Source organism: Vulpes vulpes, chromosome 7 (genome assembly GCF_048418805.1).
Source record: "Vulpes vulpes isolate BD-2025 chromosome 7, VulVul3, whole genome shotgun sequence".
Lineage (NCBI taxonomy): Eukaryota > Metazoa > Chordata > Mammalia > Carnivora > Canidae > Vulpes > Vulpes vulpes.
The window spans coordinates 38,015,869-38,038,218 of record NC_132786.1 but is presented as its reverse complement, the minus strand read 5'-3'; the positions used below and the strand labels follow the sequence as shown (position 1 = coordinate 38,038,218).

Genomic DNA, 22,350 nt, shown 5'->3' with positions numbered 1-22,350 from the left:
CACAGGGCAGTGTGAGGAAAAGGAATTCTATTCCCCAAGTGTTAGCAGTTAGGGAGAAAACTGGAATTGTGAGAAGAGGCCAACCAGGAAGGAGTGTAGCTTAGGGAGTAAAGATAGATTTAGTCAGTAACTTCCCCCTGCATTTGGGGGAAGACAGAAACTATAAATTACCCATGTTTTTCAATACCTACCTTCTGTGAGTCCCACTGTCCCAATCGGGGGGTGGCTGAAGACGACTGTGGGGATGTTGTCATAGTCTAATTTGGAATCTTCTTTGCATTCAAAAAGTCTATGGGCAAGTTTTCGGCCAGCAGCTATGGCAACTACAAACATAATTTTAAATCAGTGTTTCAGTTTATTACTCAACTTTAAAACTACCGGATGGTTCCATGAACCATTTCCTCATCTGGCTCAATGTACTACTTCTGACAAAGTTTCATGCTCATGTTCATTATAGTATCTATGTCAATATAATGAAGACATAACAATGCCTTAGTTAACCATTCAAAACTACCAGCTTGGGCAGCCCTGGTGGCTCAGCAGTTTAGTGCCGCCTTCAGCCCAGGGCCTGATCCTGGAGACCCTGGATCGAGTCCCACGTCAGGCTCACTGCATGGAGCCTGCTTCTCCCTCTGCCTGTGTCTCTGCCCCACCCCACCCCACCCTCTCAGGAATAAATAAATATTTTTTTTTTTTTTTAAAACAACTACTAGCTTATATAAATTCTGTAAATTCTATCAGGGCAAAAAAAGGGGGGAGGGATATGTTTACTAGTTCCCGATAATCTAGCAGCTACCTAATTAGAGTATTAGCCTTTTGATACAATATTAATGAAGCAAACTATTTTAGTTTTGAGCAACTTCATTTGTACTTTTATAACCTCTACTTTTTTTTTCTTTTAATTCCATAGAAGGCCCCCAGCCTCAGCCTCTCTGTCAGGTTATATCATGACTCCTCTTCTCTGGCTGGTTCCGACAGATTAGGGCTCTGGTTGATAAAGATAAAGACCACAATCCTGGATGGTGAATGACACATTCTCCCTTGCTGTCCAAGGGGACTTCTGATGACCATGGTTCTCAGACAATCACGTTATAAACACATAGTCATATTGCTACGGACTTGACAGAGTATTTTTTTTTAAGCAGGCTCCACCCAGTGTGGAGCCCAACAGGGAGCTTTAACTCATGACCCTGAGATCAAGGTCCGAGCTGAGATTGAGTTAGATGCTTAATTGATGGAGCCACACAGGTGCTCTCAGATTTTTTTAAGTTTATTTTTTATTTTTTAAAGATTTTATTTATTTATTCATGAGAATACACAGAGAGGAGAGAGAGAGAGGCAGAGACACAGGGAGAGGGAGAAGCAGGCTCCATGCAGAGAGCATGACGTGGGACTCGATTCTGTGACTCCAGGATCATGCCCTGGGCTAAAGGCGGCGCTAAACCGCTGAGTCACCCGGGCTGCCCAAGTTTTTTTTTTTTTTTTTTAAGATTTTTATTTATTTATTCATGAGAGACACAGAGAGTGTGAGAGGCAGAGACGCAGGCAGAGGGAGAAGCAGGCTCCACACAGGGAACCTGATGCGGGACTCGATCCCGGGTCTCCAGGATCACACCTGGGGCTGAAGGCAGCGCTAAACCGCTGAGCCACCCGGGCTCTCCAAGTTTATTTTTTAAAATTATTTTTACTTCTCATTTTTTTTAAAGTTTATTCTCCTTAGCCTGTTTTCATCTTGTACGTAGAAAAAAATGCCTACATTCAGTAAAAGCACCAGTTATTAATTTTGTTGATTTCAGGGCAGCCCTGGTGGCTCAGTGGTTTAGCACTGCCTTTGGCCCAGGGTGTGATCCTGGAGACCAGAAATCAAGTCCCACATCAGGCTCCCTGCTTGGAGCCTGCTTCTCCCTCTGCCTGTGTCTCTCATGAATAAATAAATAAAATCTTTAAAAAAAAAATTTTTGTTGATTTCAAAATGACAGTTTTTTCCCAAAATAAGGTATCAAAAGGATACATAAGAAATTTTTTTTCACTTTGATAACATTTTTGACTCTTAGATTACGTTACCAAGTTTTTGAAATGTTGCTTGTTATTTTGCTACTGTTAAAAGAACTTCCTGAAAGAGCTAAAAGGCTTTGGGTGTGTGACTGGGGGGAGTTTCCATTCTGAGGAAAGACCCACGGCCATTTTAGAAAGGCTGGTGACATACGTACCACAGGGGTACAGAGTGAAAGCAGATGGAGTGATAACAGTAATAAAAGTGGGACAAAGGGCTTGAAATGGTGCCAGTTAACTCAGAAAGTAGGTTGAGGTATAGGATTGGGGAGATAGGTCAATCTCAGTCATTATCAAGACTAAATAATCAGGGCGCCTGGCTGGCTCATTTGGTAGAGTGTGTGACTATCAATCTCAGGATCATAAGTTCAAGCCTCATGTTGGGCATGGAGCCTACTTAAAAAAAACAAATTAAAAAATATGTATACACAAATAAAAATTAAAATCTTCCAAAAAATAGACTAAATAATCATATAAGAATGCCACTCTAAATTACTTCTTTCTGGGACACCTGGGTGGCTCAGTGATTGAGCGTCCGCCTTTGGCCCAGGGTGTGATCCTGGAGACCCGGAATCAAGTCCCACATCAGGCTCCCTGCATGGAGCCTGCTTCTGTCTCTGCCTGGGTCTCTGCCTCTCTGTATCTCTCATGAATAAATAAATAAAAATATTTTTAAAAATAAAATAAATTACTTCTTTCCAAAGCCACTTCCTTCCACTGTCACCATATGTAACTCAGATTCTATCTTACAGCAATCTTCAGAAGGTGATCATATCATCTCTCTAACAATCTCAGTCTTACTAAAGCATTTTAAAAGCCTTCTAAGGAAAAATTAATATTATTCAGAAAACATCAGGTACCAAGCTATTTCAATACATTGTTATTCTGACAACAGTAAAACACTCATCCTTTTCACTCTGCTTAAGCTGATCTGACTGTGAAAAAAAGATGAATGGTTTTATGACACACAGAGCCTCTCTTACCCAAGAAAAAGACATAGTACCTGGAGTGAGAAGAGCTTTTCCACACACATCCCCAACTGCATAGATGCCTTTCACGCTGGTATTCTGGAATTCATCTACTATGATATGACCTTTGTCATCAGTTTGAATCCCCTAAAAAAGTGAAAGGCTGTTATGTCAGTATTTGATATATCTAGGAAAAATGACAGATCAAATCCCTGAAACTTCAAGAACCTCTTCAGCCTGAATCTTTAAAAACCACAACACTCAAGCACAAGATAAAAAGCATCTTAACAAGTTGACAAGTTCATGTATTTTGCTTAGTTTAAAAGGTATTTTATCCAATTTTGAGATATTTAACAGGACTTGCCTTTGCTATACAAATCAACTCACCAGGGAAACATGAAAAGGAAACACTCAACTATCAGATGTGCTATTTTCTATCACTGTGGAGTCCACCAAAGATAGTGCTTTCAAACTTTTTCCACTGAAAGGGGCGCCTGGGTGATTCAGTCATTTAAGCATCTGACTCTTGGTTTCGCCTCAGGTCAAGATCTGCCTATTGAGGGATCAAGCTCTGGGTCAGACTCTACACTTAGCATGGAGTCGGCTTTGGATCCTCTCTTCCCTTCCTCTCTCTCTCTCTCTCAAATAAATAAATAAGATATTTTTTTAAAAACCCACAAAAACATTAAAAAAAAAACCTTTTTCCACTGAAGTACTCTGGCAGCTAACTCACATGCTAACTCATAACAGGGACAACCTGAAGCAATCATTAAAAGGTTTCTTTGAGGCTTACCATTTTAATTTTAAAAATCCAAGGAAATATGGTATTCTCTCTAAAACATACTGGTGTTTTCTTTACCAAAATTTTTTCCTGAGGCCAATGTTTGCTCCAAAAAGATGTGCCATGATTACATTGTGGCTTTGCAGATTCCATGTGTATAAACTCCCATGTGAGAAGACAGAGAGTAGAAATAGGTAGCACAGTGGTTAAGAGTACAGGTTTGAGGTCTCCTTCTCTTTGGAAGGAGAGAGACCTAGGTTCAAAACCCAGCTCTGCCACTTACTAGCTATGCCTATACTAGCTTGTATAGGCTTGTATAACTGCCGATTTATCAACAAATACTTAAGCTTCTAGTACAAATGAGGCATTAACCTACTCACTCTAAATAGTGATAATACAGATATCCTGCCTAGCCAATAGAATTACAGTCTGGTGGGCTGTTTATTATCTATGTGCTTTCTTCATCCTTAGACCTCAAAGAGTTGTTGACAGGATTAAAGTAGGTTAGTAATATGTTGACAAGACCTACACATGGTAATAATTCCATTTGCATCATACAAAATATATATTGTATGAGTCCCGCGTCGGCTCCCTTTGTGGAGCCTGCTTCTCCCTCTGCCTGTGCCTCTCTCCCTCTCTCTCTGTGGATCGATTTTATTTATTTATTCACGAGAGACACACACACACACAGAGGCAGAGACACAGGCAGAGGGAGAAGCAGGCTCCATGCAGGGAACCTGATGTGGGATTTGATCCTGAGACTCCAGGATCACACCCTAGGCTGAAGGCAGGCTCCAACCGCTGAGCCACCCGGGGATCCCTACAAATGTATTTTAACACTGAATAAGACTTAAAACTTTTATCTCATTTTTAAAAGATTCAGCAAATATAGTTGAAAATTAGACCTGGGGCACCTGGGTGGCTCAGCGGTTAAGCATCTGCCTTTGGATCAACTCATGATCCTGGGGTCCTGGGATCGAGTTCTGCATTGGGCTCCCTAAGAGGAGCCTGCTTCTTCCTCTATGTCTCTGCTTGCTTCTCTGTGTCACTCAAATAAAATCTTTTTTTTTTTTTTTTTAATTTATTTATGATAGTCACAGAGAGAGAGAGAGAGAGGCAGAGACACAGGCAGAGGGAGAAGCAGGCTCCATGCACCGGGAGCCCGACGTGGGATTCGATCCCGGGTCTCCAGGATCGCGCCCTGGGCCAAAGGCAGGCGCCAAACCGCTGCGCCACCCAGGGATCCCTCAAATAAAATCTTAAAAAAAAAAGAAAAAAGAAAAAAAAGAAAACTAGACCTACCAAAGCCTATATCTGTACAATGACAAAGTTATCTCTTGAAAGGTGAAAATCTGGATGACTAGTTTTTTTTTTTTTAATTTTTATTTTATTTATTTATGATAGTCACACACATAGAGAGAGAGAGAGGCAGAGACACAGGCAGAGGGAGAAGCAGGCTCCATGCACCGGGAACCCGATGTGGGATTCGATCCTGGGTCTCCAGGATCGCGCCCTGGGCCAAAGGCAGGCGCTAAACCGCTGCGCCACCCAGGGATCCCTGGATGACTAGTTTTTTAATAGGAAAATAGATAACATGTTTTATTAAATTTCACCAAATATGAAGATTAAAAACAAGAAAAACATCTCCCTGGATATTTTACTTTTTTAAAATGCGGAAAAATACCTTTAATGAAATGAAAAATAATCCACACAATAATGAATATTACTTAGAACAAATCAAAATGTTACACACTGCTCAAGAGGTTCCATCAGATATGTAAACCTCAAACATAAAATAATTCTATTATCACTTGTAGAGTAGTATAGTGTATCAGGAAAATCATCATTAATAACAGTAGATGGTTAACGTGGATTGAGTTCATATTATAAGTCAGCATCTAAACTAATTACTTTGCATGTACTTTCTCATCATCTACTGTAGCCTATAAGCCAGTGAGACAAGTACTATTTTTATTCCGGTACTTATATGAAGCAATTGAAACTTAACAGTAATTAAGCTGATTGCTTAAGGCCATGCAACTGGTAAGTAACAGAACTAAGATTCAAAATTGGATCAAACTCTGGGATCTGGACCCCAAGCTACTACAGTAGAATTTCTTTCAAAATTCAAAAGAACAGGGCAGCCCAGTGGCTCAGCGGTTTAGCGCCGCCTTCAGCCCAGAGCCAGATCCTGGAGACCTAGGATCAAGTCCCGCGTCGGGCTCCCTGTGTGGAGCCTGCTTCCCCCTCTGCCTGTGCCTGTGCCTCTCTCCCTCTCTCTCTCTGTGGATCTATCATGATTAAATAAATAAAATCTTAAAAAAAAAATTTTTTTTTCAAAAGAACAGGGGCACCTGGGTGGCTCAGTCAGTTAAGCATCTGCTTCTGGCTCAGGTGAGGATCCCCAGGGTCCTGGGATCAAGCCCCACATCAAGCTCTCTGCTCACAAGAAGCCTGCTTCTCCCTCTCCTCCCTGACCATTCTCTCTTTCTCTCAAATAAATACATTTAAAAAAATTTTAAAAGAACAACTAAGGATGTTAATCGTAACACTGGTAGATCAGCTTCACGTTCATTTCTATCCCCAAGTGCTCCAAATGTCCAGGATGATTGACACACCTCCAGCAATCGAGATTAAAGCTGCAGATGATAAGGAATAATTACAGGACTTTAAAAAGACAAGTATCCTTGTAAAAAGGAAACCTGTAAGGAAGAGGCTAGTCAGGGCACTGCTGGAAAATCTAGATTTGAGGTGCAAAGACTTGATTTAGAGTGACCACACTAAACAGGGAAAATCGTTTTGTTTTGTTTTTAATTTCAAAGAAATAATGGGATTTGATGACAAACTAGATGCATGAAATAAAAAAAAAAAATCTAACAGAACTCACCAAAGTTTAGGGGGCTAAGGGGTGGGGAACACAGAAATGCTAACAGATTCAAGAATGTTTTGGTTAGATCAAGTCAGCTTACCACTTTGTCTAAATTCAGGCCACTGGAGTTTGGGTCCCGCCCAATGGCCCATAGCAGGCAGTCAACATCTGGAATTGTGGTCAAGGTGGGTTTCCTACCAGGAGCTGAAGTAATCATGCACAGTTCCAAGCCTGAGGATGTCTTTTTAACTTCCTTGACCTATTGGCAAATAAAATGTGTTAATTTGGGGAGAGGGAGAGAAGGTGGAGAACAAAGAAGAAATCAGAATTCTTAACATTTAAAAAACCTTCACCAAATCCTATATGTGGAGATCCTTCATGCTGACATATTCACTTTTACCCAAAGGACACTAACACTACAACTCCTAAGAGCTGAGACCATTTCCTAGGTTGCCCTAAATCATCCACCCAATGGCCAGAAATGTCTGCTTGTGTCAACACCTTACTGCTACAGCCTAAAAGCAAGTTTTTTAAACTGTGCTTCTTAAAAACCACGATAAAATTTAAGTTACAAATATAAGCACAGTGATAGGTGACTGGAGTATAGGAAGGAAATGGGCTGGGGCTGTAGGAACATTGCTAGGAAACTTGCTCATACCTCACAATCGATACTTCTCCTGAATGTTCTAAATCAGAACAGGGAGGGGATGAGAATTGGGTCAGAAGAGTTGGGTGCACACAGCCTGGTGAAGATCCCAAGGGGTTCTGACCCCAATACTGGGTTAGCACTTTTACATTCACAAAGCAACTTCACATTTGTTATTTTACTTGATAAGGCCATTGCTGAGGGTGCAGTTATTACAAGCCTATTATTACTCCAAGACAATTCTGAAATGTAGTGATTCCCTAGTACTCTGTAATTCAGCTCCAGTGGCCTGTAATTCTGTCCATTTGCAGACTCAAAAGGGTATACTTTAAAAATAGATTTCACAATATTATTTCCTGAAAAATAAGCATGTTCAATAAGGCACTTGAGCACAAAACATGAGTTTTATTTCTAACTAAATTCAACTACCAGATTTCTATTCTTTTATACCTTGTTTTTACTAATATATTGAGAAATATAGCTTCTTAGGATAAAGAAAAGAACTGGTAATACTCTAGAAAGTAATACAATGACTGGGGTAGATATGGTGTTTGTTTATGAAACACCCAGGTAGAAACCAAAAGCAGAAAGTGTGGTTCAGGACACTCAGATGATGAAGGGGGGTAAGCATGCCCCGGGCTCGGCCATACCTGTGAGTACTTCAGGACCTCTATGCCGGAATTCTCCAGCTCTTCAGTGCAGTTTGAACTGATAATTGAGTCAAAATTTCTAAGTACCTGTATATAAACAGAGACCCCTGAGGGATGAGTGATGGAAAAGGAATAAAACTTGATTGAAGATAGGTTATAAACTTGGGGTCCAAATATTAGCATCCTCCCTCCTCTCTCTTCCTTCCTTCATGGCTATATTGTAAGTAGAGTTTTAATCTATTTTCCTACATCACCACCAATGTCTGTATTAGGTCTGATTTCAGCAACTCCAGTTTTAGAGTTAAATAGACAGGCAACCTTCAGGCTTCTACTCTCTTCACCATGTCCCTCTCCTCCCAAGCTTGCGTCTTTTTTCTATGATTATGTTTTGGGACCAGAAACTCTCCTTCCCTTTTCAGTATTGCAGGGCAGCTTCCACTCTGATATGATTTAAGAGAAGATCTCGTTGGGAAAAATCTCCTTATCTAAGCAAAGAAGTCAAGAACATGGCCTTGGAGAGGTTTGTGGAATAATCCACATGCAACAAACCTCAGGCAGGGTAAAGATGGGAGGTCTTGAGTTATTCTCCAGAACTTTTCTTCTTACAAACCTGAAACTCTATACTCATTAAACCCCTCATTTCCTTCTGCCCTCAACTCCTGGCAACCACCATTCTACTTTCTGTTTTTATGAGTTTGACTATTCTAGATACCTCAGATTAAATGGAATCACAATATTTGTCTTTTTGTGGTTGGTTTATTTCATTTGGCATAATGTCCTTAAAGTTCATCCATGTTGTAGCAGGTGTCAGAATGTCCTTCCATCATACAAATATACACATTTTGTTTATTCATTTATCTGTCAATGGACACTTGGGTTGCTTCTACCTCTGGGCTATTGTGAATCATGCTGCCATGAACATAGGTATGCAAATATCTTTGATACATTTTTCTTTTTATATTTTTAAGGATTTATTTATTTAATTCATGAGAGACACAGAGAGAGAGAGAGGCAGAGACATAGGTAGAGGGAGAAGCAGGTTCCCCACAAGGAGCCTGATGTGAGACTCAATCCCAGATCCCAGAATCACGCCCTGAACCACAGGCAGATGCGTAACCACTGAGCCACCCAGGCATCCCGATATGTTTTTCTTTTAATGCAAATAATATAGTAAAATTTTTTGGCTGAGTGTTTTTAATCCAACACTACCTTCTGAGCATGTGAAATTGATTTCTAGAATAAGAAATTAACCTGACAGTCCATTCAATTAAACTAATATTTATATTTAAGCCTGCTTGTTTCCTTTTAAGGCACCTGATACTATCCACTGCTTCACGATGAAAATACCAGCCAGTTTGATCAAATCAAAATCATTATCAACTGACAGCTGGTGAGGAACATATGGCCCAATCAAATAGCTTGGCCCAATCAAATAGCTTTTTTTTTTTTTTAAATTTTTTAATTTTTACTTATTTATGATAGTCACAGAGACAGAGAGAGGCAGAGACACAGGTGGAGGGAGAAGCAGGCTCCATGCACCAGGAGCCCGATATGGGATTCGATCCCGGGTCTCCAGGATCGCGCCCTGGGCCAAAGGCAGGCGCCAAACCGCTGCGCCACCCAGGGATCCCCCCCAATCAAATAGCTTATACGTAGTTCCATGTAGCACACACCAGCTGATGCCCACGTACTCTACACCCTAGAATTTAATGACAACATAAGAGAGTATTCTCAGGGTAGATTTTTTTAAAAGATTATTGTCAAGCAAAGGGAATTTTGGAAAAAGACAGAATTTACCTTATCATGCCGTATCATTAGTGACGTCTTTGAACCCAGAGCGGAAAGAATCCCAGCTATCTCTACAGCAATGTAACCCGCACCAACGATGACACTGCGGCTAAAATGAGAGAGAGGGTTAATATTTTTAAATAAGCTTATTTTGGAATAATTTTAGATTTACAGAAAAGTTGAAAAGATAGTATAGTAGTGTCCTATATACAACTCTGCCCAGCTTCTCTGCAAGTTAACATCTTGCATAACCATGATATACACTTGTCAAAACTAAGAAACTATTTGCTATTGACCAAACTCCAGGCTTTATCCAGACTTCACTGGTTTTTCCATTGATTTCCTTTTTCTGTTCTAGGATGCAATTGGATACCACACTGCAATTTTTTTTAAAGATTTTATTTATTTATTTATTTATTTATTTATTTATTTATTTATTTATTTATTCATGAGAGACACAGAGAGAGAGAGGCACAGACACAGGCAGTGGGAGAAGCAGGCTCCATGCAGGGAGCCCGATGCGGGACTCGATCCTCAGTCTCCAGGATCACACCCTGGGCTGAAGGTGGCGCTAAACCGCTGAGCCACCGAGGCTGCCCCCACATTGCAATTTTATGCAGAAAATACCTCTTTGTGAAAGGGAAATATATTTTTAGTTGTTAAAAGTTCTTCAGGGCAGCCCCGGTGGCTCAGCGGTATAGCGCCGCCTTCAGCCCAGGACATGATCCTGGAGTCCAGAGATCAAGTCCCGCGTCGGGCTCCCTGCAGGGATCCTGCTTCTCCCTCTGCCTGTGTCTCTGCCTCTGTGTGTGTGTGTGTCTCTCTCATGAATAAATAAAATCTTAAAAATAAATAAATAAATAAAATAAAAGTTCTTCAGCCTCAGGGTACCTGAGTGGTACAGCTGGTTGAGCCTCCGACTCTTGGTTTCAGCTCAGGTCATGATCTCAGGGTGGTGACCTTGGGGTCGTGAGATTGAGCCCCATGTCAGGCTCCACGCTCAGTGTGGAGTCTGCTAAAAAGATTTTTTTCTCACTCTTCTTTTGCTCCTCTCCCCTACACTCTACTCTCTCATATGAATATATAAACCTTTAAGAAAAAAAGTTCTTTAGTCTCATTTCTTCAGAGAAGAAACAACAACAACAACAAAAAAACCCTTTGAAACTAGAGATGATTCCTTATGAGTAACGCTTGCACCTAAAACTAAAACTGGCAACACTTACCATGATTCTTCCCTGCTCAGAACTTCTTCTTCTTCTTCTTCGTCTTTTAAGATTTTATTTATTTATTTCACAGAGAAAGAGCGAAGAGAGTGAGAGAGAGCAAGCAAGTGAGTGCTGGCAGGGGGAGTGGTAAAGGGAGAAACAGGCTCCCCTAGAGCAAGGAGCCCGATATGGGACTTGATCTCAGGACCTTGGGATCATGACCTGAGCCAATGGCAGACGCTTAACTGACTGAGCCACCCAGGTGCCCTAGAAATTCTTGATCACTATTCAATTCTACCCATCTTTGCAATAGGTTAAAGGCCAACTATGCAAGGCATTTAAGTTATAGGATAGATCTGAAAAAGTAGACTCCCTGTATAAATTTCGGTCTAAGAAGGCATCTTAAAAGCTAGATAAATGCTAATGAAAGTCTGAATCATTGGTGAAGTCAATCCTGGCCCTAGAGCAATGAGGATTACTTCTATGCTGCAGCCTGAGTCATAAATGCCCCTTAGCCAGAGCCACCCTGTTTGGGGCTGGAGTTCTCTAATGCTTCCAACAGGGTGCTCTATCATCATGACAATGCTTGGATGAGAAGTAACCAATCTGGAAAGAAAAAGAAAAACTTTCTTTACTATGTTCCAAAGGTAAGGCATCCATGTGGTGAGTCTGTGCCATCAGAGGGGTCTGGTCTAGATAGCGGACAAAGTGTGAACCCAAATAGCTACAAGTCAGCTTATTTTACAACCCAGGATTTGAAGAGAAATGGCTACACAGTCTAGATAAACTATGAAATAGCTCTTCCATCTCTACCTAACTCTTTCCTATTATATTTGACCTCTTCTCCTTTCTCATGATCAGGAGATGGAGCCCTGTGTCAAGGCTCCCCATTCAGTGAGAAGTCTGTTTCAATCTTTCTCCCTCCTCCTCCACCCCTCCCCGCTCTTGCACACTCCCACCCTCTCTCTCTCTCTAAAATAAATAAAATCTTAAAAGAAGAAAAATATTGTCCATTCATTTCCTATTTCCCAGAGTCTTTTGGTCCTAAGATGCATAAATCACTTATTAAACTTGTGTTGCTAGCATTTTAAATATTTTAAAATAAATGACTCTATTTTTTTTTAAATGACTCTATTTTTAAATCATTTATTTTAAAATACTTTTTTTTAAAAAGATTTTATTTATTCATGAGAGACAGAGAGAGAGATGGCAGAGAACAGGCAGAGGGAGAAGCAGGCTCCATGCAGGGAGCCTGACATGGAACTTGATTCTGGGTCTCCAGGATTAGGCCCTGGGCTGATGGCGATGCTAAACCGCTGAGCCACCCAGGGATCCCTATTTTAAAGTATTTAATGGACAGGTATCTATAAAGAAGCTTTTATGAGGGTGAGTCTAGATTGACTTGTATCATCCAAACATGATGAGTCATGACCACATTTCTGGAAACATTCTCACATGTGTCATCATTCAACCCTAAAACCAAACAGTACAGGGTAGATCAGTAGATCATGAGGAAAGAAAAGCTCTTCTCTAACACAGCTGCATGCCCTGCAGACAGCAAATCTAAAACAACTGTTTTCTTCGAAGTCAGAAGATTGCCTGCACCTTCATGGGAGATTTACACCACCGCTGTGGAACTCAAAGAAGCCCTCTTTCCCCTTAGTATCCATCTGTGGCTCCAGGTGAACTAAGATAAAGGTATGGACATGGATTATTAGTCACCCTCAATGAAGCACTTAATAAAATTACAGGATTAAGACCTCATACTGGGTTGGCAGCACTGCCGAGGGAGGGAGCAGCAGCGTTGAGTAATACTGATTCCAGAGTGAGAACTCCTCAGAGGGAGATAAAGGCGAGTCCTAGGCCAAAAGAAAAGGATCCCATCTCCAGCTTCTAAGGTGTCTTCACTTATCATGAGTGAAAGGAGGCTCCCTCCGACCTAGAAAGCCCGCAACTGGCACCTTCTTCATGTTAGAGAAACAGTCTTCCTCAGTATATCTTTTTCTAAGTATCTAAATCTATGACAGATATTTACTAACGTTGTTTGGACCAACACACATAATAGATGAATTCAGAAAACCTATTTTTTGTGAAAGTGACAGAGCCTTCATTTAGGAAGATTTCCCCTAAACTAGCTGCTTTGGAAAGAGAGTCAGTTACTTGAGACACATCATCAGTTGATGCTGTACTAAGGTGAAGAAAGAAGAGTTTTAGGACTTAATATTTATTCTTCAAAACCTCCCTCTATTTATTCTGGTCCTAAAAACTGTGATGAAAGGTCTGAGTCATGGGGCACCTGAGTGGTTCAGTCACTTAAGCACCTGGCTCTTGATTTCAGCTCAGGTTGTAATCTCATGGTGGTGATCTCAGGGTCATGAGATTGAGCCCTGTGTCAGGCTCCACGCACAGCAGAGAGCCTGCTTCTTTCCCTTTTGCTCTGCACCTCCCTGCCCATGCTCTTTCTCTCTCTCCCCCTAAATAAATAAAAACATCTTTAAAAAAGAAAAGAAAGAGAGAGGGGGAGGGAGGGAGGGAGGAGAAGAAAGAAAGAAAGGAAAGAAAGAAAGAAAGAAAGAAAGAAAGAAAGAAAGAAAGAAAGAAAAAAAAGAAGAAAAGAAAAGAAAAGAAAGAAAAGAAAAGAAAGAAAGAAAAGAAAAGAAAAGAAAAGAAAAGAAAAGAAAAGAAGAAAAAGAAAAGAAAAGAAAAAAAGAAAAACCAACACAAGTCACATAGAGTATTAGTGGATGAGATACCCAAGGTCATAAAAAGAGAAGTAGGTGATGAAAATTCAAGGAAAGTCCACACTTAATGGCTGGGAGGGAAAGGTAGAAGAAATGTTAGCTGGAGAGACTGGGGAAGAATGAACACTCAGGTTGGAAAGGGAGCCAGCTTACCCAGGTAATTCTTCCAGTTGGAAAAATCCATCACTGGTTATTCCTAGGCTGGCACCTATGTAGGAAAATGCAATACTGATCACACAGACTGAGCTTTCTCTTGTAAAACAATATCAACATTTTGTATAGGACGCAGACACGTTCTCTGCCATCACACAGTTTTGACAAGTTTTGTCAAAGTCTCCACTTGGGAAGCTGCCAACCCAGTCTTCCCTGAGTGCACACTTCTGTTTTCTCTCTAGAAATAAGAGCAGTGATGACTATCGATTACCTTTCTCTGTAAACTAAGACTTTCTTGATTCTCCTGAAGAGACTTCCGGCTCTGCTCCATTCTCCTGCCCTCAAATGTAGGCATGCACCCCTTGGCTCAGCCTTGGCTCTCTTCTGTGTTCCTCGAAGGTTTCAACCAACTCTTTCCCCTCACTGTGGAGGACTTTCAAACATTTGAGTTTTCACCTTTTCCCTAAGTTCCTGTCCAATATTTGTCTTTTAAGAAAAAATAGTTTATTTATTCATGAGAGACATAGAGAGGCAGAGACATAGGTAGAGGGAGAAGCAGGCTCCCTGTGGGGAGCCTGATGCGGGATATGATACGATCCCGGGACCCCAGGATCACGCCCTGAGTCAAAGGCAGATGCTTAACCACTGAGCCACCAAGGTGCCCCCCCCAGTCCCATATTTCTAACTGCCCTGCTATATAATCCCACTTTTGCTTCAAACTCACTATGTTTAGAACTGAACCTTAATTTCATGTCCTGTCTCCCTCTCTCAAGTTTATCACTTGAGTTAAATGGAGCACCTTCCAACCAATAACCCAAGTGAAATCCTGAGGTGTCAATCTATAATTCCTTCTCTCAGTGACCCCCACAATATCTCATCAATTAATAAAAATGTTGCACTTTACCAAATTCAAGGTGCCATGATTAAATGACTTATCAGAGGCGCCTGGGTGGCGCAGTCGGTTAAGCATCCCACTTTTGGTTTTGGCTCAGGTCGTGTCTCGGGGTTGTGAGATTGAGTCCCAAATCAGGCTCTGTGCTCAGTGCAGAGTTTGCTTGAGATTCTCTCCTTCTCCCTGGCCCTTCCACTTGTGCTCTCTCTCTCTCTCCCTCTAAGAGAAATAGATCTTTAAAAAAATAAAAAATAAAGGACACATCCTGATTTCAGATGGGATGAATATACTTTAAAAAAAAAGTATACAGTAGCAGATTCTTCCTTCTGAGGCTGTTATGCCTGTTCTCCTTGCTAAGGCCTGGCCCCCAGCAGTGGCTCAGTGACCGGCTGCAGATCTGAGCTTCTCCTTTACAGGTCAGATGCTAACGCTGGGGTTCAGAACCACATCATCACCTCCTGTACATTCTACAGCCACAGCTTTCTATACCGATCTCCATCCTCTGTGAGTCACTGTCAGATTAGTTTTCTAAAATTATCACTTAAGATCTTGACACAAGCCTATTTATAAGCCACCAGTTAGTTATCTGACCCAGTTGTCATGAATTACAGAGATTCTTTCATTTGACTTTGTAAGTCTCTACAATTTGGCCCTAACCTCTTCTGGTTTCAGCTTAGTGAATGCGACCCCAGAACGTCAATGCTGGAAAAACTGGTTAAATCGGCTGGATATTTTTCGAAGACATCTTTATTACCCACTGGCTCTTTCAGTCTTCCTCTTCCTCAGCACATATCACTCCAGCCCCTTTTCTGGGAAGTCTTTTTGGTTTATACCATTCCATAGTAATCTGTCCCATCTGTGAGCACCCCAAGCCTCATGGTTTAGAAATAACCTGGGGGCATATACCTTTTATTATTTCTTTTCATTTGTTATTCTAGGTTTTAAATTAATAAATGTATATATTTTAAAAATTCAAAAAGCACAACAGAACATCTAGTGAAAAGCATAGATCTTTCCCACCCCCCGACCTCTAGTCCTCTCCCTAGAGGGAGTCAGCATGACAGGGCTTTGAGTATCCTTCCAGAGATATCCTGGTGCGTATGTACAGTCTCTTCCCCTTTTGAAAAAGACACAAATTGTAGCATACTATACACACTGTTCCACACCTTAATTTTTTCACTTAACAATCAATCTTCCCAATTAATTTTTAAGGTACTTGAGAACAGTATCTTACTGTCTTTTACAGTAGTTGGTCTTGACCTTTTGGGAGTCATGAAACCCTTTTAAAAGCTAGTGAAAACTGGGCAGCCCGAGTGGCTCAGCGGTTTAGGGCCACCTTCGGCCCAGGGTGTGATCCTGGAGACCCGGGATCAAGTCCCACATCGGGCTCCCTGCATGAAGCCTGCTTCTCCCTCTACCTGTGCTTCTGCCTCTCTGTCACTGTTTCTCTCATGAATAAATAAAATCTTTAAAAAAAAAAAAAAAAGCTAGTGAAAACTGTTGGATCCTCTCCCCCAAGGGAACAAAATACATAAATGCATATACACTCAAAAAAAGACCTTATAATCTAGTTAGGGAGAAAGACATGAACCATGTTTCTTTCTTTTTTTTTTTTTTTTTTAAAGATTTTATTTATTTACTCATGAGAGACACAGAGAGAGAGAGGGAGAAGCAGAGACACAGGCAGAGGGAGAAGCAGGCTCCATGCAGGGAGCCCGACATGGGACTCGATCCCGGGTCTCCAGGATCACGCCCTGGATTGAAGGTGGCACTAAACCACTGAGCCACGCAACTGTCCACGAACCACGTTTCTTATGTGAGAATAAGGTAGTATGTTCATGGTTTATCCCTGTGTGCATAAAATGTAACAGCAAATATGACTATCTGGAATTCCTTACTGCTTTAATTTTATCATTCTCTATATGAGAAAACTATGCATACAAAGAAGGCTTAATAGGTAATTACGTTACATCCCTACAAGATTTCACCTTCTTGAACAAAATAGTAACTATAGAACATGTCTAACAAATAACAACTCATGTGACAAACTCAGGCAGGTGATCTGTCATGCTGAGAAGGAAAGGATGAGACTCTTCCCTGATTTTTCTCCTTGTGTTACCTGTAGTCAGTGTGAGCTTGGAGCTGGAAGAGATACCTTTCTCGGTCCCATTGCTGGGCACCAGTTAAGCCAATTACATTTCGGTTCTGCAGAGACCTCTCAGGGCCGTGTGGCCTTGTCCAAGAGAAAGAACTGGTTCAGACAGATTCCCCTGGCATGGACTGTAAGGTTGAAGACAATAGTAAACTCTGCTTGACTATTAACAACAAGACTTACCGGGGATCTGGCTCTCCTGAGGACGGGAGGGCACGCCACCTGTGGCAATCAGGATGTGAGGGGCAGTGTATTTGTTCCCATTGACCTCTACTGTGGGCTCAGAATCACACGTGAATGCCGCATGGCCATGGATGATTTCTATATGGGACTGGAGAAGGAACCGCAACATTAGTCTGTTCTCATGATAAAAGAAAAACACCTGTGGCAACGTATCCGCTCTTCCCATTTCTCTACGGAGGATTTAGATTTTAAGTTTGCTGATCCCAAGACAGCTCTCTAATGTCTGAGTTTCTGTAGAATTTCTGTTCATTGATCCTTAGGTAAGGCGGTTGCCATTCAATGAAGGAAGCATACCGTAAGAAGAAATAAAAGATGCTATCTTGGGCCCAAATCCAGGGACCAAAAAACATGTGCAAATCACCTCCACAGGGAAAAAACATTACATTTCTGTCCCCAGGAGTTGAGGAGAAAGTCCTCCTCATTTGTAATGAAATCACACTGAAGAATTTTATGTCTAGAAGAGGGAGAGAAGTCTGAGAAAGACAAAAGGATAAAGGTGAAGGAAGTGGAGGCAAAAGAGAAACACTCTGGCCAACGGAGGAAAATGCAATGCTTCTGTTTTCTTAAACTAGATGGAAGAACACCACAAAATACCTCAAAAATGAAGTTCTATGCTAGAGATGTTGAGAATTCAGACTGGGGCACCCTCTGTGCCAGGGCCTCCATCTGGGGATTGCGGGCAAGCTTCTGAAGCCATGACACATTTATGTATGGACAAGCAAATCTGGGCAACTTAACCAGGATAGTGGAATCGTGATAGTGGAATTGCCCGATCACAAAATAGCATGTTTCAACATTCCAGAAAATGCTTCGTTTGGAATTAAGTCATTTCCTTCTTCCCAAACAGCCTATCAGGCCTATTCTACAGATGCTCTGCTTAACCAAGCTGAATCAAGATCAGTGCCAGAAGCTACACGAAAAACCCTCCTCAGGAGGGAACAACCGGTTTCCCATAGGATGCTAGATAAAGAGGGGGTATGGGTCAACTGGCAATAGTAATCATTTGGTGGAGGAACTGATACAATTTTTATTTTCATTTCCTAAGATATGTGACAGAAAGCTGCCTTTTCCACTCAGAATTTCTGAATCGACAGTAAGTAATTCCTTTCTCATGAAGTCACATACAGTAAGTTCGACTAAACACCAACATTTGTGAATATTGGGCAGCCCCGGTGGCGCAGCGGTTTGGCACCACCTGCAGCCTGGGGTGTGATCCTGGAGACCTGGGATCGAGTCCCACGCTGGGTTCCCTGCATGGAGCCTGCTTCTCCCTCTGCCTGTGTCTCTGCCTCTGTGTGTGTATGTGTGTGTGTGTGTGTGTGTGTGTGTGTATGTATCTCTCATGAATAAATAAATAAAATCTTTAAAAAAAAATTTGTGATTTAAAAAAAAAAAGCTGTTCCCTGAGCAATTTTCCTAGCTCTTTGGCAAAAGTGTTTTAGCTTGCTCCATTTGAAAAAAAAAAAAAAACAACTGAGGGTCATTTGGGTGGCTCAGGGGTTGAGCATCTATCTGCCTCTGGCTCAGGGCATGATCCTGGGGTCCTGGGATGAAGTCCAGCATTGGGCTCCCTGCAGGGAGCCTGCTTCTCCCTGTGCCTATGTCTCTGCCTTTTTCTCTGTGTCTCTCATGAATAAATAAATAAAATCTTTAAAAACAAATAAAAAATTTTTAAGAATTGATGTCGGTGTTTTAGTATATAGCTAGTAGTACTTCTATGGTCATGTCTAACAGTCTTAAAATCTCTTGTCAGCAGTGCAAAGGGGGGGTGAAGGCCCCCCAACATTTCCCCCTTGAACTGGAGATAAAGGTCAGAAAATAACATTCTCCAAAAAATAAACCCATGAACAAGAATCAATATAAAAATACATGAGCCATTTATAGAACTAATTCACCCTAAAAGTTGGTTTATAAACATGCTGCCAATCAGATTATGGTGGCTCAAATAGCACCAACAACCTACTGATCTAAATACAATCTAAGCTAGGCAGAAATCTTAGAAACTGCAAAGTGAAACCACAAAGGCAAATGAAGGGTGGGATGACATATGCTGTCAAGAAGGACAGCTGGCTGGTACACTATTTGTCGATGTCTCCTGTAGCCCCTAGGGGAAGAAGTATGACATTTAAGCACCAAGGCAGAAAAAAGCCTCAGACCAGCAAAGGACAATGTATATTTGCTGAAGGTAAACACACCTTTGCCCCATGTTCTTGATCAGACTTCATTCACAAAAGCAACCTTCTGAACCATAATTTTCTCTTGAGTATAAGTAGCCAAGGACGAGATTGCTGTGAGCAAATGAACAATGGAAGGTTTCCAGCCAGGCAGTACTTCTGATTTTAATTAATAAGCTGGCATGCTGTTATATAAATCAGGCTCTTATTTTTTTATAAATACATTTTTTATTTTTAAAAAATATTTTATATATTCATGAGAGAAGCAGAAACCTAGCCAGAGGGAGAAGCAGGCTCCTTGCAGGGAGCCTGACGCAGGCTCGATCCTCAGACCTGGGATCAAGCCCTGAGCTGAAGGCAGATGCTCAACCACTGAGCCACCCAGGTGTCCCTAAATCAGTCTCTTATATTTTTGGTTTCTAGAACTAACTGCAGGCCAGACCCACTCAAGGTGCTGTCATCATGTGAGACCTGGTCTACCAATCATGGTATGCACTGCCCACACTGTAGAAAAAAGACAGGCCTACTGAGTCACAGACTTGTTCAAAATCATTAATTGCAAAAGAAATAAAAGAAACAACAAGAAATACATGCAAAGCCTACGTTTTTGTCCAGCCAGACTGATAACCTACTCCAGCAGAGAGAACAGCTCCTTCTCAAAGTTCCAAACCCAGAACACTCACCTTAGTTAGATTATTCTGATAGATGGTATTTAGGCGGCTCACGTAGGCATCACGCTTTTCCTTTATAACCCTGCAGTGAAATGTGAGTCAGTACTGAGAAACAGGATTCTCTCCTTTTAGTTAGTTACCGGGGCACCTGTCCCTGAACACTCTGTCATCAGGGAATCACACACAGAACAGTCAACGAGAACCCCATGGGTGAGTATATCTGAAGGCAGCTGCCCTTTCCCCTGTGTCTGTCTGCCCTGCCACACATAGAGAACCCTTATTCCAGGGACATGTTCAGGTGGCATCCACAGTATGTGGATTTCTTTCTGCAGAGAAGACAGGGAGAGTTGCTTTGGCACAGTGCCTAGTACTGAGTGGCTAGTCAATAAATATGTGTTGAATAAATGATTGGATTTGCTAAATTTTTGAAAATTTGATGGCTTCTAAAAGTTCATGGCAGTTCCTTACAGTTAAACATGAGGGATGCCTGGGTGGCTCAGCAGTTGAACATCTACCTTCGGCTCAGGGCATGATCTTGCAGACCCGGGATCGAGTTCCACATTGGGCTCCTTGCATGGAGCCTGTTTCTCCCTCTGCCTGTGTCTCTGCCTTTCTCTATGTCTTTCATGAATAAATAAATAAAATCTTAAAAAAAAAAAAGTTAAACATGAAATTGTCATTTGAGGAAGTGGGGAAAAAACAAAAATTAAAAAAATAATAATAAAATTGCCATCTGAACCAGCAATTTCACTTCGAGGTATAGACCTGAAAGAACTGAAAGCAGGGACTTGTGGATCAATGTTCACAGCAGCAATATTCACAGTAGACAAAAGGTAGAAACCACCTTGAAGTCCACTGAAGGATGAATGGATAAACAAAATGTGGTCTGAACACAAGGGAATATTTTTCAGCCTTACAAGGGAATGAAATTCTGACACATGCCACAACGTGGATAAATTCTCTAAACAGTATGCTAAGTGAAATAAGCCAGGCATAAAAGGACAAATATCGTATGCAGTACCTAAAATAGGCAAATTCATAGAGACAGGAGGTAGGATAGTGATACTGGGGAGAGGAGGAGTTCTTATCTAACAAACCCTTTGTTTCTGTTCTGAACCATGGAAAATTTCTCAGAAGGGGTGGTGGTGATGGTTGCACATCACTAGGAATGTACTTTTTTTTTCTTTTTAAAAATTTTTATTTATTTATTCATGAGACACACACACAGAGAGGCATAGGCAGAGGCAGAGGCAGAAGCAGACTCCTTGCCAGGAGCCCAATGCAGGACTCGACCCCAGGACCCCGGGATCATGCCCTGAGCTGAAGGCAGATGCTCAACTGCTGAGCCACCCAGGCATCCCCCTAGGAATGTACTTAATGACTTTGTATTGACAACTTAAAAATAACTAAAATGGACCCTGTGTGTATTTGAAAATCATTTATTGAGGTAAGACCAACATACAAAAACTGTACATATTTACTGTACGCAACTTGAGGAGTTTAGAGAGAAGCATATAAAAACTAGCATATATAAAACTAGCATCACAAGCTAGGCCACAGATATATCGATCACCCCCAAAGTTTAGGTTATATATATTTTACCACTGTAACATCCTCCCAAAGAAGTTTATGGTTCATTTAATCATGAAAGAAAAATATTTATATTTGTAAACAGAGCCCTCTGAGCATTAACTCTTACCGCCAATTGAATTTGCTCTCACAACTTTGAAAGCCATAATCAACGTGATCATGCATGAATTCAGAGTGGACAGCTGTGTTCCACATTACCTGTAAAAAAAAAAAAAAAAAAGGAAAAGGAAAAAAAGTAGCCACAACAGTAGTACACGAGTCCTGAGAAAAAAAAGAAATCCTGTATGAAAGGTAACTATATAATGGCAAATAAAAATAAAACAAAACTAAACATTTTAAAAGTTCAGAAATATGACCAGACAGATTTTGCAGGGAAGCGGCTAAATGTCATGGGGAATTATTTCTATTAAATTCTCTACATTATAAACCCCATAGGGCAGCCCTGGTGGCGCAGCGGTTTGGCGCCGCCTGCAGCCTGGGGTGTGATCCTGGAGACCCGGGATTGAGTCCCGCGTCGGGCTCCCTGTGTGGAGCCTGCTTCTCCCTCTGCCTGTGTCTCTGCCCCTCTCTCTCTGTCTCTATGAATAAATAAAATCTTTAAAAAAAAACCAAACCCTATAGAGGCAGGATGTTATAAACCTCCCAAGCCTTCCAGTAAAATTTATTATTGCTTAAAAAAAAAATTATTATTGCTGGGACACCTGGGTGGCTCAGTGATTGAGCATCTGCGTTTGGCTCAGGGTGATCCCAGATCCCAGGATCGAGTCTCACACTG

The 22,350-nt window shown here is 41.3% G+C and overlaps 1 protein-coding gene and 1 non-coding gene across 2 annotated transcripts in view; one reads left to right on the top strand and one right to left on the bottom strand.

Annotated features, from left to right (window-relative positions):
- Positions 1-22,350, bottom strand: part of GSR (glutathione-disulfide reductase) — a 48,036-nt gene that overhangs the window by 4,471 nt on the left and 21,215 nt on the right. Inside the window, exons 3-11 of the mRNA XM_025993904.2 lie at positions 21,685-21,773; positions 19,998-20,067; positions 17,081-17,228; positions 13,854-13,908; positions 9,764-9,863; positions 7,967-8,053; positions 6,771-6,929; positions 3,056-3,167; positions 192-323 (exon numbers count right to left, since the gene is read on the bottom strand). Of these exons, the coding sequence (XP_025849689.2) occupies positions 192-323; positions 3,056-3,167; positions 6,771-6,929; positions 7,967-8,053; positions 9,764-9,863; positions 13,854-13,908; positions 17,081-17,228; positions 19,998-20,067; positions 21,685-21,773 (952 nt within the window). The remainder of the gene's footprint in view (positions 1-191; positions 324-3,055; positions 3,168-6,770; positions 6,930-7,966; positions 8,054-9,763; positions 9,864-13,853; positions 13,909-17,080; positions 17,229-19,997; positions 20,068-21,684; positions 21,774-22,350) is intronic.
- On the top strand, positions 2,367-2,439 carry TRNAD-AUC (transfer RNA aspartic acid (anticodon AUC)). Its single transcript has one exon. It is a non-coding gene; the product is annotated as a tRNA-Asp (tRNA).